Source organism: Oncorhynchus masou, chromosome 27 (genome assembly GCF_036934945.1).
Source record: "Oncorhynchus masou masou isolate Uvic2021 chromosome 27, UVic_Omas_1.1, whole genome shotgun sequence".
In the NCBI taxonomy this organism is placed as follows: domain Eukaryota; kingdom Metazoa; phylum Chordata; class Actinopteri; order Salmoniformes; family Salmonidae; genus Oncorhynchus; species Oncorhynchus masou.
Genome location: NC_088238.1, coordinates 56,197,083 through 56,212,517, shown reverse-complemented (window position 1 = coordinate 56,212,517; position 15,435 = coordinate 56,197,083). Strand labels below are relative to the sequence as shown.

Sequence of the window (15,435 nt, the reverse complement as noted above, 5' to 3'; positions counted from 1 at the left end):
TTGTGGGTATGGGGGTAGTCGTGGTTGTGGGTATGGGGGTAGTCGTGGTTGTGGGTATGGGGTAGGTGGTTGTGGGTATGGGGGTAGTCGTGGTTGTGGGTATGGGGGTAGTCGTGGTTGTGGGTATGGGGAAGTCGTGGTTGTGGGTATGGGGGTAGTCGTGGTTGTGGGTATGGGGTAGTCGTGGTTGTGGGTATGGGGAAGTCGTGGTTGTGGGTATGGGGTAGTCGTGGTTGTGGGTATGGGGTAGTCGTGGTTGTGGGTATGGGGTAGTCGTGGTTGTGGGTATGGGGTAGTCGTGGTTGTGGGTATGGGGTAGTCGTGGTTGTGGGTATGGGGTAGTCGTGGTTGTGGGTATGGGGTAGTCGTGGTTGTGGGTATGGGGTAGTCGTGGTTGTGGGTAGGGGGTAGTCGTGGTTGTGGGTATGGGGTAGTCGTGGTTGTGGGTATGGGGGTAGTCGTGGTTGTGGGTATGGGGGTAGTCGTGGTTGTGGGTATGGGGTAGTCGTGGTTGTGGGTATGGGGTAGTCGTGGTTGTGGGTATGGGGTAGTCGTGGTTGTGGGTATGGGGGTATGGGGTAGGGGGAAGTCGTGGTTGTGGGTATGGGGTAGTCGTGGTTGTGGGTATGGGGTAGTCGTGGTTGTGGGTATGGGGTAGTCGTGGTTGTGGGTAGGGGGGTTGTCGTGGTTGTGGATAGGGGGTTGTCGTGGTTGTGGACAGGGGGTTGTCGTGGTTGTGGGTATGGGGTAGTCGTGGTTGTGGGTATGGGGGTCGTGTTGTGGGTATGGGGGTAGTCGTGGTTGTGGGTATGGGGTAGTCGTGGTTGTGGGTATGGGGTAGTCGTGGTTGTGGGTATGGGGTAGTCGTGGTTGTGGGTAGGGGGAAGTCGTGGTTGTGGGTATGGGGTAGTCGTGGTTGTGGGTATGGGGTAGTCGTGGTTGTGGGTATGGGGGTAGTCGTGGTTGTGGGTATGGGGTAGTCGTGGTTGTGGGTATGGGGTAGTCGTGGTTGTGGGTATGGGGTAGTCGTGGTTGTGGGTATGGGGTAGTCGTGGTTGTGGGTATGGGGTAGTCGTGGTTGTGGGTATGGGGTAGTCGTGGTTGTGGGTATGGGGTAGTCGTGGTTGTGGGTATGGGGTAGTCGTGGTTGTGGGTATGGGGTAGTCGTGGTTGTGGGTATGGGGTAAGTCGTGGTTGTGGGTATGGGGGTAGTCGTGGTTGTGGGTATGGGGTAGTCGTGGTTGTGGGTATGGGGTAGTCGTGGTTGTGGGTATGGGGAAGTCGTGGTTGTGGGTATGGGGTAGTCGTGGTTGTGGGTATGGGGTAGTCGTGGTTGTGGGTATGGGGTAGTCGTGGTTGTGGGTATGGGGTAGTCGTGGTTGTGGGTATGGGGGTAGTCGTGGTTGTGGGTATGGGGTAGTCGTGGTTGTGGGTATGGGGGTAGTCGTGGTTGTGGGTATGGGGTAGTCGTGGTTGTGGGTATGGGGTAGTCGTGGTTGTGGGTATGGGGAAGTCGTGTTTGTGGGTATGGGGTAGTCGTGGTTGTTCGTGGTTGTGGGTATGGGGGAAGTCGTGGTTGTGGGTATGGGGTAGTCGTGGTTGTGGGTATGGGGTAGTCGTGGTTGTGGGTATGGGGAAGTCGTGTTTGGGGTATGGGGTAGTCGTGGTTGTGGGTATGGGGGTAGTCGTGGTTGTGGGCAGGGGGGGGGTAGTCGTGGTTGTGGGTATGGGGGGGTAGTCGTGGTTGTGGGTATGGGTTGTGGACAGGGGGAAGTCGTGGTTGTGGGTATGGGGGTAGTCGTGGTTGTTGGTATGGGGGTAGTCGTGGTTGTGGGTATGGGGGTAGTCGTGGTTGTGGGTATGGGGTAGTCGTGGTTGTGGGTATGGGGGTAGTCGTGGTTGTGGGTATGGGGGTAGTCGTGGTTGTGGGTATTGGGAAGTCGTGTTTGTGGGTATGGGGTAGTCGTGGTTGTGGGTATGGGGGTAGTCGTGTTTGTGGGTATGGGGGTAGTCGTGGTTGTGGGTATGGGGTAGTCGTGGTTGTGGGTATGGGGAAGTCGTGTTTGTGGGTACGGGGTAGTCGTGTTTGTGGGTATGGGAAGTCGTGTTGTGGGTATGGGGGGAAGTCGTGGTTGTGGGTATGGGGTAGTCGTGGTTGTGGGTATGGGGATAGTCGTAGTTGTGGGTATGGTGGTAGTCGTGGTTGTGGACAGGGGGTAAGTCGTGGTTGTGGGTATGGGGGAGTCGTGGTTGTGGGTATGGGGGTAGTCGTGGTTGTGGGTATGGGGTGGGAATAGTCGTGGTTGTGGGTATGGGGTAGTCGTGGTTGTGGGTATGGGGTAGTCGTGGTTGTGGGTATGGGGAAGTCGTGGTTGTGGGGGGGGGTAGTCGTGGTTGTGGGTATGGGGTAGTCGTGGTTGTGGGTATGGGGAAGTCGTGGTTGTGGGTATGGGGTAGTCGTGGTTGTGGGTATGGGGGTAGTCGTGGTTGTGGGTATGGGGTAGTCGTCGTGGTTGTGGGTATGGGGGTAGTCGTGGTTGTGGGCATGGGGGAAGTCGTGGTTGTGGGCGTGTGGTTGTGGGTATGGGGTAGTCGTGGTTGTGGGTATGGGGAAGTCGTGGTGGGTATGGGGTAGTCGTGGTTGTGGGCAGGGGGAAGTTGTGGTTGGGGCATGGGGGTAAGTCGTGGTTGTGGGTATGGGGTAGTCGTGGTTGTGGGTATGGGGAAGTCGTGTTGTGGGTATGGGGTAGTCGTGGTTGTGGACAGGGGGGTGTCGTGGTTGTGGATATGGGGGTAGTCGTGGTTGTGGGTAAGTCGTGTTTGTGGGTATGGGGTAGTCGTGTTTGTGGGTATGGGGGTAGTCGTGGTTGTGGGTATGGGGTAGTCGTGGTTGTGGGTATGGGGTAGTCGTGGTTGTGGGTATGGGGTAGTCGTGGTTGTGGGTATGGGGTAGTCGTGGTTGTGGGTATGGGGAAGTCGTGGTTGTGGGTATGGGGTAGTCGTGGTTGTGGGTATGGGGTAGTCGTGGTTGTGGGTATGGGGTAGTCGTGGTTGTGGGTATGGGGTAGTCGTGGTTGTGGGTATGGGGTAGTCGTGGTTGTGGGTATGGGGTAGTCGTGGTTGTGGGTATGGGGTAGTCGTGGTTGTGGGTATGGGGTAGTCGTGGTTGTGGGTATGGGGTAGTCGTGGTTGTGGGTATGGGGTAGTCGTGGTTGTGGGTATGGGGTAGTCGTGGTTGTGGGTATGGGGTAGTCGTGGTTGTGGGTATGGGGTAGTCGTGGTTGTTGGTATGGGGTAGTCGTGGTTGTGGGTATGGGGGTAGTCGTGGTTGTGGGTATGGGGTAGTCGTGGTTGTGGGTATGGGGGTAGTCGTAGTTGTGGGTATGGGGGTAGTCGTGGTTGTGGGCAGGGGGGAAGTCGTGGTTGTGGGTATGGGGTAGTCGTGGTTGTGGGCAGGGGGGAAGTCGTGGTTGTGGGTATGGGGGTAGTCGTGGTTGTGGGTATGGGGTAGTCGTGGTTGTGGGTATGGGGGTAGTCGTGGTTGTGGGTATGGGGGTAGTCGTGGTTGTGGGTATGGGGGTAGTCGTGGTTGTGGGTATGGGGGTAGTCGTGGTTGTGGGTATGGGGAAGTCGTGGTTGTGGGTATGGGGGGTTGTGGGTATGGTCGTGGTTGTGGGTATGGGGTAGTCGTGGTTGTGGGTATGGGGAAGTCGTGGTTGTGGGTATGGGGAAGTCGTGGTTGTTGTGGGTATGGGGGTAGTCGTGGTTGTGGGTATGGGGAAGTCGTGGTTGTGGGTATGGGGTAGTCGTGGTTGTGGGTATGGGGTAGTCGTGGTTGTGGGTATGGGGTAGTCGTGGTTGTGGGTATGGGGTAGTCGTGGTTGTGGGTATGGGGTAGTCGTGTTTGTGGGTATGGGGTAGTCGTGGTTGTGGGTATGGGGTAGTCGTGGTTGTGGGTATGGGGTAGTCGTGTTTGTGGGTATGGGGTAGTCGTGGTTGTGGACAGGGGGGTTGTCGTGGTTGTGGACAGGGGGGTTGTCGTGGTTGTGGGTAGGGGGAAGTCGTGGTTGTGGGTATGGGGTAGTCGTGGTTGTGGGTATGGGGTAGTCGTGGGTATGGGGGTTGTGGGGGTATGGGGGTAGTCGTGGTTGTGGGTATGGGGAAGTCGTGGTTGTGGGTATGGGGGTAGTCGTGGTTGTGGGTATGGGCATGGGGGTAGTCGTGGTTGTGGGTATGGGGGTAGTCGTGGTTGTGGGTATGGGGTAGTCGTGGTTGTGGGTATGGGGGTAGTCGTGGTTGTGGGTGGGGGATAGTGGGGTGGGCAGGGGGAAGTCGTGGTTGTGGGTATGGGGTAGTCGTGGTTGTGGGTATGGGGGTAGTCGTGGTTGTTGGTATGGGGGTAGTCGTGGTTGTGGGTATGGGGAAGTCGTGGTTGTGGGTATGGGGAAGTCGTGGTTGTGGGTATGGGGAAGTCGTGGTTGTGGGTATGGGGTAGTCGTGGTTGTGGGTATGGGGTAGTCGTGGTTGTGGGTATGGGGAAGTCGTGGTTGTGGGTATGGGGAAGTCGTGGTTGTGGGTATGGGGAAGTCGTGTTTGTGGGTATGGGGTAGTCGTGGTTGTGGGTATGGGGTAGTCGTGGTTGTTGGTATGGGGAAGTCGTGTTTGTGGGTACGGGGTAGTCGTGTTTGTGGGTATGGGGTAGTTGTGGGTATGGGGAAGTCGTGTTTGTGGGTATGGGGTAGTCGTGGTTGTGGACAGGGGGGTTGTCGTGGTTGTGGACAGGGGGGTTGTCGTGGTTGTGGACAGGGGAGAAGTCGTGGTTGGGGGTATGGGGGAGGTCGTGGTTGTGGGTATGTGGTAGTCGTGGTTGTGGGTATGGGGGTAGTCGTGTTTGTGGGTATGGGGGTAGTCGTGGTTGTGGGTATGGGGAAGTCGTGGTTGTGGGTATGGGCAAGTCGTGGTTGTGGGCAGGGGGGAAGTCGTGGTAGTGGGCAGGGGGGAAGTCGTGGTTGTGGGTATGGGGGTAGTCGTGGTTGTGGGTATGGGGTAGTCGTGTTTGTGGGTATGGGGTAGTCGTGGTTGTGGGTATGGGGTAGTCGTGGTTGTGGGTAGGGGGAAGTCGTGGGTATGGGGTAGTCGTGGTTGTGGGTATGGGGGTTGTCGTGGTTGTGGGTATGGGGTAGTCGTGGTTGTGGACAGGGGGGTTGTCGTGGTTGTGGGTAGGGGGGTTGTCGTGGTTGTGGGGGGGTATGGGGAAGTCGTGGTTGTGGGTATGGGGGTAGTCGTGGTTGTGGGTATGGGGTAGTCGTGGTTGTGGGTATGGGGGTAGTCGTGGTTGTGGGTATGGGGGTAGTCGTGGTTGTGGGCAGGGGGTAGTCGTGTGTGTTGGGGTGGGTATGGGGAAGTCGTGTTTGTGGGTATGGGGTAGTCGTGGTTGTGGACAGGGGGAAGTTGTGGTTGTGGGCAGGGGGAAGTCGTGGTTGTGGGTATGGGGTAGTCGTGGTTGTGGGTATGGGGAAGTCGTGTTTGTGGGTATGGGGTAGTCGTGGTTGTGGACAGGGGGGTTGTCGTGGTTGTGGACAGGGGGTTGTCGTGGTTGTGGACAGGGGGGAAGTCGTGGTTGTGGGTATGGGGTAGTCGTGGTTGTGGGTATGGGGTAGTCGTGGTTGTGGGTATGGGGTAGTCGTGGTTGTGGGTATGGGGTAGTCGTGGTTGTGGGTATGGGGTAGTCGTGGTTGTGGGTATGGGGTAGTCGTGGTTGTGGGTATGGGGTAGTCGTGGTTGTGGGTATGGGGGTAGTCGTGGTTGTGGGTATGGGGGTAGTCGTGGTTGTGGGTATGGGGTAGTCGTGGTTGTGGGTATGGGGGTAGTCGTGGTTATGGGTATGGGGTAGTCGTGGTTGTGGGTATGGGGTAGTCGTGGTTGTGGGTATGGGGTAGTCGTGGTTGTGGGTATGGGGGTAGTCGTGGTTGTGGGTATGGGGTAGTCGTGGTTGTGGGTATGGGGAAGTCGTGGTTGTGGGTATGGGGGTAGTCGTGGTTGTGGGTATGGGGTAGTCGTGGTTGTGGGTATGGGGTAGTCGTGGTTGTGGGTATGGGGTAGTCGTGGTTGTGGGTATGGGGTAGTCGTGGTTGTGGGTATGGGGGTAGTCGTGGTTGTTATGGGGTGGGGTTGTGGGTATGGGGAAGTCGTGGTTGTGGGTATGGGGTAGTCGTGGTTGTGGGTATGGGGTAAGTCGTGGTTGTGGGTATGGGGTAGTCGTGGTTGTGGGTATGGGGTAGTCGTGGTTGTGGGTATGGGGAAGTCGTGTTTGTGGGTATGGGGTAGTCGTGTTTGTGGGTATGGGGTAGTCGTGGTTGTGGGTATGGGGTAGTCGTGTTTGTGGGTATGGGTTGTGGACAGGGGGTTGTCGTGGTTGTGGACATGGGGTTGTCGTGGTTGTGGGTAGGGGGTAGTCGTGGTTGTGGGTATGGGGTAGTCGTGGTTGTGGGTATGGGGTAGTCGTGGTTGTGGGTATGGGGGTAGTCGGTATTGTGGGTATGGGGTAGTCGTGGTTGTGGGTATGGGGAAGTCGTGGTTGTGGGTATGGGGTAGTCGTGGTTGTGGGTATGGGGGTTGTCGTGGTATGGGGGGGAAGTCGTGGTTGTGGGTATGGGGTAGTCGTGGTTGTGGGTAGGGGTGAAGTCGTGGTTGTGGGTATGGGGGTAGTCGTGGTTGTTGGTATGGGGGAAGTCGTGATTGTGGGTATGGGGGAAGTCGTGGTTGTGGGTATGGGGTAGTCGTGGTTGTGGGTATGGGGGTAGTCGTGGTTGTGGGTATGGGTATGGGTAAATGGGTAGTCGTGGTTGTGGGTATGGGGAAGTCGTGGTTTGTGGGTATGGGGAAGTCGTGGTTGTGGGTATGGGGTAGTCGTGGGTGGGTATGGGGTAGTCGTGGTTGTGGGTATGGGGAAGTCGTGGTTGTGGGTATGGGGTAGTCGTGGTTGTGGGTATGGGGTAGTCGTGGTTGTGGGTATGGGGTAGTCGTGGTGGGTATGGGGTAGTCGTGGTTGTGGGTATGGGGTAGTCGTGGTTGTGGGTATGGGGTAGTCGTGGTTGTGGGTATGGGGAGTCGTGGTTGTGGGTATGTAGTCGTGGTTGTGGACAGGGGGTTGTCGTGGTTGTGGACAGGGGGGTTGTGGGTTGTGGACAGGGGAGTCGTGGTTGTGGGTATGGGGGAGTCGTGGTTATGGGTATGGGGTAGTCGTAGTTATGGGTATGGGGTAGTCGTGGTTGTGGGTATGGGGGTAGTCGTGGTTGTTGGTATGGGGTAGTCGTGGTTGTGGGTATGGGCAAGTCGTGGTTGTGGGCAGGGGGGAAGTCGTGGTATGGGGGAAGTCGTGGTTGTGGGTATGGGGTAGGTGGTTGTCGTGGGGAAGTTGTTTGTGGGTATGGGGTTGTGTGGTTGTGGGGTAGTCGTGGTTGTGGGTATGGGGTAGTCGTGGTTGTGGGTATGGGGTAGTCGTGGTTGTGGGTATGGGGAAGTCGTGTTTGTGGGTATGGGGTAGTCGTGGTTGTGGATGGGGGGTAGTCGTGGTTGTGGGTATGGGGGTAGTCGTGGTTGGGGGTTGTGGGTATGGGGGGGGAGTCGTGGTTGTGGGTATGGGGGTAGTCGTGGTTGTGGGTATGGGGTAGTCGTGGTTGTGGGTATGGGGTAGTCGTGGTTGTGGGTATGGGGTAGTCGTGGTTGTGGGTATGGGGGATCGTGTTTGTGGGTATGGGGTAGTCGTGGTTGTGGGTATGGGGAAGTCGTGGTTGTGGGTATGGGGTAGTCGTGGTTGTGGGTATGGGGGTGGTTGTGGGCGTGGTTGTGGGTATGGGGAAGTCGTGTTTGTGGGTATGGGGTAGTCGTGGTTGTGGGTATGGGGGTAGTCGTGGTTGTGGGCAGGGGGAAGTCGTGTTTGTGGGTATGGGGTAGTCGTGGTTGTGGGTATGGGGTAGTCGTGGTTGTGGGTATGGGGGTAGTCGTGGTTGTGGGTATGGGGTAGTCGTGGTTGTGGGTATGGGGTAGTCGTGGTTGTGGGTATGGGGTAGTCGTGGTTGTGGGTATGGGGGTAGTCGTGGTTGTGGGTATGGGGGTAGTCGTGGTTGTGGGCAGGGGGGAAGTCGTGTTTGTGGGTATGGGGGTAGTCGTGGTTGTGGGTATGGGGTAGTCGTTGTGGGCAGGGGGGAAGTCGTGGTTGTGGGTATGGGGTAGTCGTGGTTGTGGGTATGGGGTAGTCGTGGTTGTGGGTATGGGGTAGTCGTGGTTGTGGGTATGGGGTAGTCGTGGTTGTGGGTATGGGGTAGTCGTGGTTGTGGGTATGGGGTAGTCGTGGTTGTGGGTATGGGGTAGTCGTGGTTGTGGGTATGGGGTAGTCGTGGTTGTGGGTATGGGGGTAGTCGTGGTTGTGGGTATGGGGGTAGTTGTGGTTGTGGGTATGGGGTAGTCGTGGTTGTGGGTATGGGGGTAGTCGTGGTTGTGGGTATGGGGGTAGTCGTGGTTGTGGGCATGGGGGTAGTCGTGGTTGTGGGTATGGGGTAGTCGTGGTTGTGGGTATGGGGTAGTCGTGGTTGTGGTTGTGGGTAGTGGGGTGGGTAGTCGTGGTTGTGGGTATGGGGTAGTCGTGGTTGTTGGAATGGGGTAGTCGTGTTTGTGGGTATGGGGTAGACGTGGTTGTGGGTATGGGGTAGTCGTGGTTGTTGGTATGGGGTAGTCGTGGTTGTGGGTATGGGGGTAGTCGTGGTTGTGGGTATGGGGGTAGTCGTGGTTGTGGGTATGGGGTAGTCGTGGTTGTGGGTATGGGGTAGTCGTGGTTGTGGGTATGGGGGTAGTCGTAGTTGTGGGTATGGGGGTAGTCGTGGTTGTGGGCAGGGGGGAAGTCGTGGTTGTGGGTATGGGGTAGTCGTGGTTGTGGGTATGGGGGTAGTCGTGGTTGTGGGTATGGGGTAGTCGTGGTTGTGGGTATGGGGGTAGTCGTGGTTGTGGGTATGGGGGTGGTTGTGGGTATGGGGTAGTCGTGGTTGTGGGTATGGGGTAGTCGTGGTTGTGGGTATGGGGGTAGTCGTGGTTGTGGGTATGGGGGTAGTCGTGGTTGTGGGTATGGGGGTAGTCGTGGTTGTGGGCAGGGGGGAAGTCGTGGTTGTGGGCATGTGGGTGGGTATGGGGGTAGTCGTGGTTGTGGGTATGGGGTAGTCGTGGTTGTTGGTATGGGTAGTCGTGGTTGTGGGTATAGGGTAGTCGTGGTTGTGGGTATGGGGAAGTCGTGGTTGTTGGTATGGGGGTAGTCGTGGTTGTGGGTATGGGGTAGTCGTGGTTGTGGGTATGGGGGTAGTCGTGGTTGTGGGTATGGGGGTAGTCGTGGTGGTGGGGGTAGTGTGGTTGTGGGTATGGGGTAGTCGTGGTTGTGGGTATGGGGGTAGTCGTGGTTGTGGGTATGGGGTAGTCGTGGTTGTGGGGGTATGGGGGTAGTCGTGGGTATGGGGTGGGTTGTGGGTATCGTGTCGGGGTATGGGGTAGTCGTGGTTGTGGGTATGGGGTAGTCGTGGTGTGGGTTGTGGGTGGGTATGGGGTAGTCGTGGTTGTGGGTATGGGGGTAGTCGTGGTTGTGGGTATGGGGGTAGGTTGTGGGTATGGGGGTAGTTGTGGGGCATGGGGGTAGTCGTGGTTGTGGGCAGGGGGATAGTCGTGGTTGTGGGTATGGGGGTAGTCGTGGTTGTGGGTATGGGGGTAGTCATGGTTGTGGGCAGGGGGTAGTCGTGGTCGTGGGTATGGGGGTAGTCGTGGTCGTGGGTATGGGGGTAGTCGTGGTCGTGGGTATGGGGGTAGTCGTGGTTGTGGGTATGGGCGTAGTCGTGGTTGTGGGTATGGGTATGGGTATATGGGTAGTCGTGGTTGTGGGTATGGGTATGGGTTGTGGGTATGGGGGTAGTTGTGGTCGTGGGTATGGGGGTAGTCATGGTTGTGGGCAGGGGGTAGTCGTGGTCGTGGGTATGGGGGTAGTCGTGGTTGTGGGCAGGGGGGTAGTCGTGGTTGTGGGCAGGGGGGTAGTCGTGGTTGTGGGCAGGGGGGGTAGTCGTGGTTGTGGGTATGGGGTAGTCGTGGTTGTGGGTATGGGGGTAGTCGTGGTTGTGGGTATGGGGTTGTCGTGGTCGTGGGTATGGGGGTAGTCGTGGTCGTGGGTATGGGGTAGTCATGGTTGTGGGCAGGGGGGTTGTCTTGGTTGTGGGCAGGGGAGAAGTCGTGGTTGTGGGCAGGGGGGTAGTCGTGGTCGTGGGCAGGGGGTTGTCGTGGTCGTGGGCAGGTGGGTAGTCGTGGTCGTGGGCAGTGGGTTGTCGTGGTCGTGGGTATGGGGTAGTCGTGGCCGTGGGCAGGGGGGTAGTCATGGTTGTGGGCAGGGGGGTTGTCGTGGTCATGGGTAATGGGTATTCGTGGTCGTGGGCAGGGGGATAGTCATGGTTGTGGGTATGGGGTAGTCGTGGTTGTGGGTATGGGTGTAGTCGTGGTTGTGGGTATGGGTATGGGTATATGGGTAGTCGTGGTTGTGGGTATGGGTATATGGGTAGTCGTGGTTGTTGGTATGAGGTAGTCGTGGTTGTGGGTATGGGGTAGTCGTGGTTGTGGGTATGGGGTAGTCGTGGTCGTGAGTATGGTGGTAGTCGTGGTTGTGGGCAGGGGTGTAGTCGTGGTTGTGGGTATGGGGGTAGTCGTGGTCGTGGGTATGGGGGTAGTCATGGTTGTGGGCAGGGGGTAGTCGTGGTTGTGGGTATGGGGGTTGTCGTGGTCGTGGGTAATGGGTATTCGTGGTCGTGGGCAGGGGGGTAGTCATGGTTGTAGTTATGGGGTTGTCTTGGTTGTGGGCAGGGGAGAAGTCGTGGTTGTGGGCAGGGGGGTAGTCGTGGTCGTGGGCAGGGGGTTGTCGTGGTCGTGGGCAGGGGGTAGTCGTGGTCGTGGGCAGGGGGTAGTCGTGGTCGTGGGCAGGGGGTAGTCGTGGTCAGGGGGGGTGGTCGTGGTCGTGGGCATGGGGGTAGTCGTGGTCGTGGGCAGGGGGTAGTCGTGGTCGTGGGCAGGGGGTAGTCGTGGTCGTGGGCAGTGGGGTAGTCGTGGTCGTGGGCAGGGGGTTGTCGTGGTCGTGTGCAGGGGGTTGTCGTGGTCGTGGGCAGGGGGGTAGTCGTGGTCGTGGGCAGGGGGGTAGTCGTGGTCGTGGACAGGGGGGTAGTCGTGGTCGTGGGCAGGGGGGTAGTCGTGGTCGTGGGCAGGGGGGTAGTCATGGTCGTGGGCAGGGGGTTGTCGTGGTCGTGGTCGCTGTAGTTGTGGTCTCCACAGCTATGCCAAGAAGAGAATAAAATCCCACAATGACAGTAGTGAAACACGGGGGCAACATTAGAGTTCTCCTGTCATCATAGTGTCAGGTAGATCAGGTGGAGAAAACAGTAACTTACCGGAGCAGATGAAAGGAAAGGTGTCATCAGAGGGATGATTTCTCATTTTAGCGTGATAGGAAGAAGAAGGATTAGAATGCAACAGAGTGCAGTTGTATCTCTGTTCTGTTGAAAGCCATCCTGGCAACCAGTTTCTGAATGAGGAGTCACTATGGTCTGACCATATCCAGGAGTCTAGAAACAGACCGATCCACACAGTTCTGTTGAAGGCCGTCCTGGCCACCAGACCAGGTCTGTGTGATGCTGTCTGCAGTATCTCTGAGCATCTATCCAGGTCCTGTTCTCCTGAATTAAGACGTATGTTAGGTTGGTGTCTTGTTTTCCTGCAAAAGTCAAATTTAATAATCAATACAAATATCCAATAAAACATAATCTAATGATCATCTATAGTACATATTGTCATTGATTCAATAACAGATCAATAATTGACTAACAACTTAAAGCTCTCATGAGTCTATGTTTCATCTCAATGGCAGCTCCAGCACTTAGAACAGGCTTCATCATTAGTATGTAAACACTCACCATCATAACAGATGAAGTGATGCTGGTCATCACAGGAGGCGTTGTTCCACAGACCAGCTGGACTCATTAAAACACAGTTACCATTTTGGGGCGTCCCAGTGTCCCAGTTTCTGAACTCAGTCTCCCCCTCTCTGTAGAAACGTCTGTCTGCCAGGGACCAGTTCCACTTCATGGAGTCTCCCTTCTTCAGTCCGATCCAGAACCAGTAATTATAACTACTGATACTGGTAATCAGCCTGTTCAGGTCCTCCATGTCATCTACTGTAGCCAGATCAGTGTATTTCTCTCTGCAGATGACTCATTGCGAGCTCACAGAACAGTGCTCCGGGCAGCCGAGCGGAAATGGAGGAAAACTCGCCTCCCTGCGGACCTGGCATCCTTTCACTCCCTCCTCTCTACATTTTCCTCCTCTGTCTCTGCTGCTAAAGCCACTTTCTTCCACTCTAAATTCCAAGCATCTGCCTCTAACCCTAGGAAGCTCTTTGCCACCTTCTCCTCCCTCCTGAATCCTCCTCCCCCCCCTCCCTCTCTGCAGATGACTTCGTCAACCATTTTGAAAAGAAGGTCGACGACATCCGATCCTCGTTTGCTAAGTCAAACGACACCGCTGGTTCTGCTCACACTGCCCTACCCTGTGCTCTGACCTCTTTCTCCCCTCTCTCTCCAGATGAAATCTCGCTTCTTGTGACGGCCGGCCGCCCAACAACCTGCCCGCTTGACCCTATCCCCTCCTCTCTTCTCCAGACCATTTCCGGAGACCTTCTCCCTTACCTCACCTCGCTCATCAACTCATCCCTGACCGCTGGCTACGTCCCTTCCGTCTTCAAGAGAGCGAGAGTTGCACCCCTTCTGAAAAAACCTACACTCGATCCCTCCGATGTCAACAACTACAGACCAGTATCCCTTCTTTCTTTTCTCTCCAAAACTCTTGAACGTGCCGTCCTTGGCCAGCTCTCCCGCTATCTCTCTCAGAATGACCTTCTTGATCCAAATCAGTCAGGTTTCAAGACTAGTCATTCAACTGAGACTGCTCTTCCTTGTATCACGGAGGCGCTCCGCACTGCTAAAGCTAACTCTCTCTCCTCTGCTCTCATCCTTCTAGACCTATCGGCTGCCTTCGACACTGTGAACCATCAGATCCTCCTCTACACCCTCTCCGAGTTGGGCATCTCCGGTGCGGCCCACGCTTGGATTGCGTCCTACCTGACAGGTCGCTCCTACCAGGTGGTGTGGCGAGAATCTGTCTCCTCACCACGCGCTCTCACCACTGGTGTCCCCCAGGGCTCTGTTCTAGGCCCTCTCCTATTCTCGCTATACACCAAGTCACTTGGCTCTGTCATAACCTCGCCATCACGGTTGACAACTCCATTGTGTCCTCCTCCCAGAGTGCTAAGAACCTTGGCGTGATCCTGGACAACACCCTGTCGTTCTCAACTAACATCAAGGCGGTGGCCCGTTCCTGTAGGTTCATGCTCTACAACATCCGCAGAGTACGACCCTGCCTCACACAGGAAGCGGCGCAGGTCCTAATCCAGGCACTTGTCATCTCCCGTCTGGATTACTGCAACTCGCTGTTGGCTGGGCTCCCTGCCTGTGCCATTAAACCCCTACAACTCATCCAGAACGCCGCAGCCCGTCTGGTGTTCAACCTTCCCAAGTTCTCTCACATCACCCCGCTCCTCCGCTCTCTCCACTGGCTTCCAGTTGAAGCTCACATCCGCTACAAGACCATGGTGCTTGCCTACGGAGCTGTGAGGGGAACGGCACCGCAGTACCTCCAGGCTCTGATCAGGCCCTACACCCAAACAAGGGCACTGCGTTCATCCACCTCTGGCCTGCTCGCCTCCCTACCACTGAGGAAGTACAGTTCCCGCTCAGCCCAGTCAAAACTGTTCGCTGCTCTGGCCCCCAATGGTGGAACAAACTCCCTCACGACGCCAGGACAGCGGAGTCAATCACCACCTTCCGGAGACACCTGAAACCCCACCTCTTCAAGGAATACCTAGGATAGGATAAAGTAATCCTTCTCACCCCCCCCCTTAAATGATTTAGATGCACTATTGTAAAGTGGCTGTTCCACTGATGTCAGAAGGTGAATTCACCAATTTGTAAGTCGCTCTGGATAAGAGCGTCTGCTAAATGACTTAAATGTAAATGTAATATAGTTGGTAATGAGGTGATACTGATGAATAAGACATAAGGAAGGTGTGTAGAACCCTGCGAAGAGAAAAATGATTCATGACCGACATTTTATCCAGCAACCGTTCACCCCCAACCACACTCATCTATGCATCTTTGCACATGGTCCACCCAATTGTGCAAGCAAACACACACACACACACACACACACACACACACACACACACACACACACACACACACACAAAAACTCACATCTTGAACTGACCTGAGATTAGGAGGGTGAGGTACAAAGAAGTTTCCATCAGTGTGAAGTTCAAAGGAAATATGGTTAAAGATGTGATCAGAGACTCCTACACTCAGTTTAGAGTTGTGCTCCAAGAGATTTCAAAAGGTACCAATTACATCTGAAATGTAACCAGAATGATTGAAAAAAAACTGGGTTACATTCATTTCTCTACATTAATGCTAAAAATATGATACATTTTAAACTTGGCCTCACCGGTTGTTTGTAGGAAAGTCTGTCTCGCTCCGTCTATCTTGCTCTCTCCAGATCTCTCTCTCCAGATCTCTCTCTCCAGATCTCTCTCTCCAGATCTCTCTCTCCAGATCTCTCTCTGTCCAGATCTCTCTCTCCAGATCTCTCTCTCCAGATCTCTCTCTCCAGATCTCTCTCTCCAGATCTCTCTCTCCAGATCTCTCTCTCCAGATCTCTCTCTGTCCAGATCTCTCTCTCCAGATCTCTCTCTCCAGATCTCTCTCTCCAGATCTCTCTCTCCAGCTCTCTCTCTCCAGATCTCTCTCTCCAGATCTCTCTCTCCAGATCTCTCTCTCTCCAGATCTCTCTCTCTCCAGATCTCTCTCTGTCCAGATCTCTCTCTGTCCAGATCTCTCTCTCCAGATCTCTCTCTCCAGATCTCTCTCTCCAGATCTCTCTCTCCAGATCTCTCTCTGTCCAGATCTCTCTCTCCAGATCTCTCTCTCCAGATCTCTCTCTCCAGATCTCTCTCTCCAGATCTCTCTCTCCAGCTCTCTCTCTCCAGATCTCTCTCTCCAGATCTCTCTCTCCAGATCTCTCTCTCCAGATCTCTCTCTCCAGATCTCTCTCTCCAGCTCTCTCTCTCCAGATCTCTCTCTCCAGATCTCTCTCTCCAGATCTCTCTCTCCAGATCTCTCTCTCCAGATCTCTCTCTGTCCAGATCTCTCTCTGTCCAGATCTCTCTCTGTCCAGATCTCTCTCTGTCTCCCTTGCTTGGTCCTATATACATCTTAAACTGATACTCATTGCTTTGAATTTGTTATTCATATTCTGTTT

General features: G+C 55.6%; 1 protein-coding gene and 1 pseudogene across 1 annotated transcript in view; both read right to left on the bottom strand.

Moving 5' to 3' along the window:
• The window catches only part of LOC135516556 (proteoglycan 4-like), a 51,759-nt pseudogene extending 41,356 nt beyond the window's left edge, over positions 1-10,403 (bottom strand).
• Positions 1-14,519, bottom strand: part of LOC135516447 (macrophage mannose receptor 1-like) — a 63,363-nt gene extending 48,844 nt beyond the window's left edge. The window contains exon 1 of the mRNA XM_064940773.1: positions 14,389-14,519. Within this exon, the coding sequence (XP_064796845.1) occupies positions 14,389-14,425 (37 nt within the window). The 5' untranslated portion in view covers positions 14,426-14,519. The remainder of the gene's footprint in view (positions 1-14,388) is intronic.
• Positions 14,520-15,435: the final 916 nt, after the last annotated feature.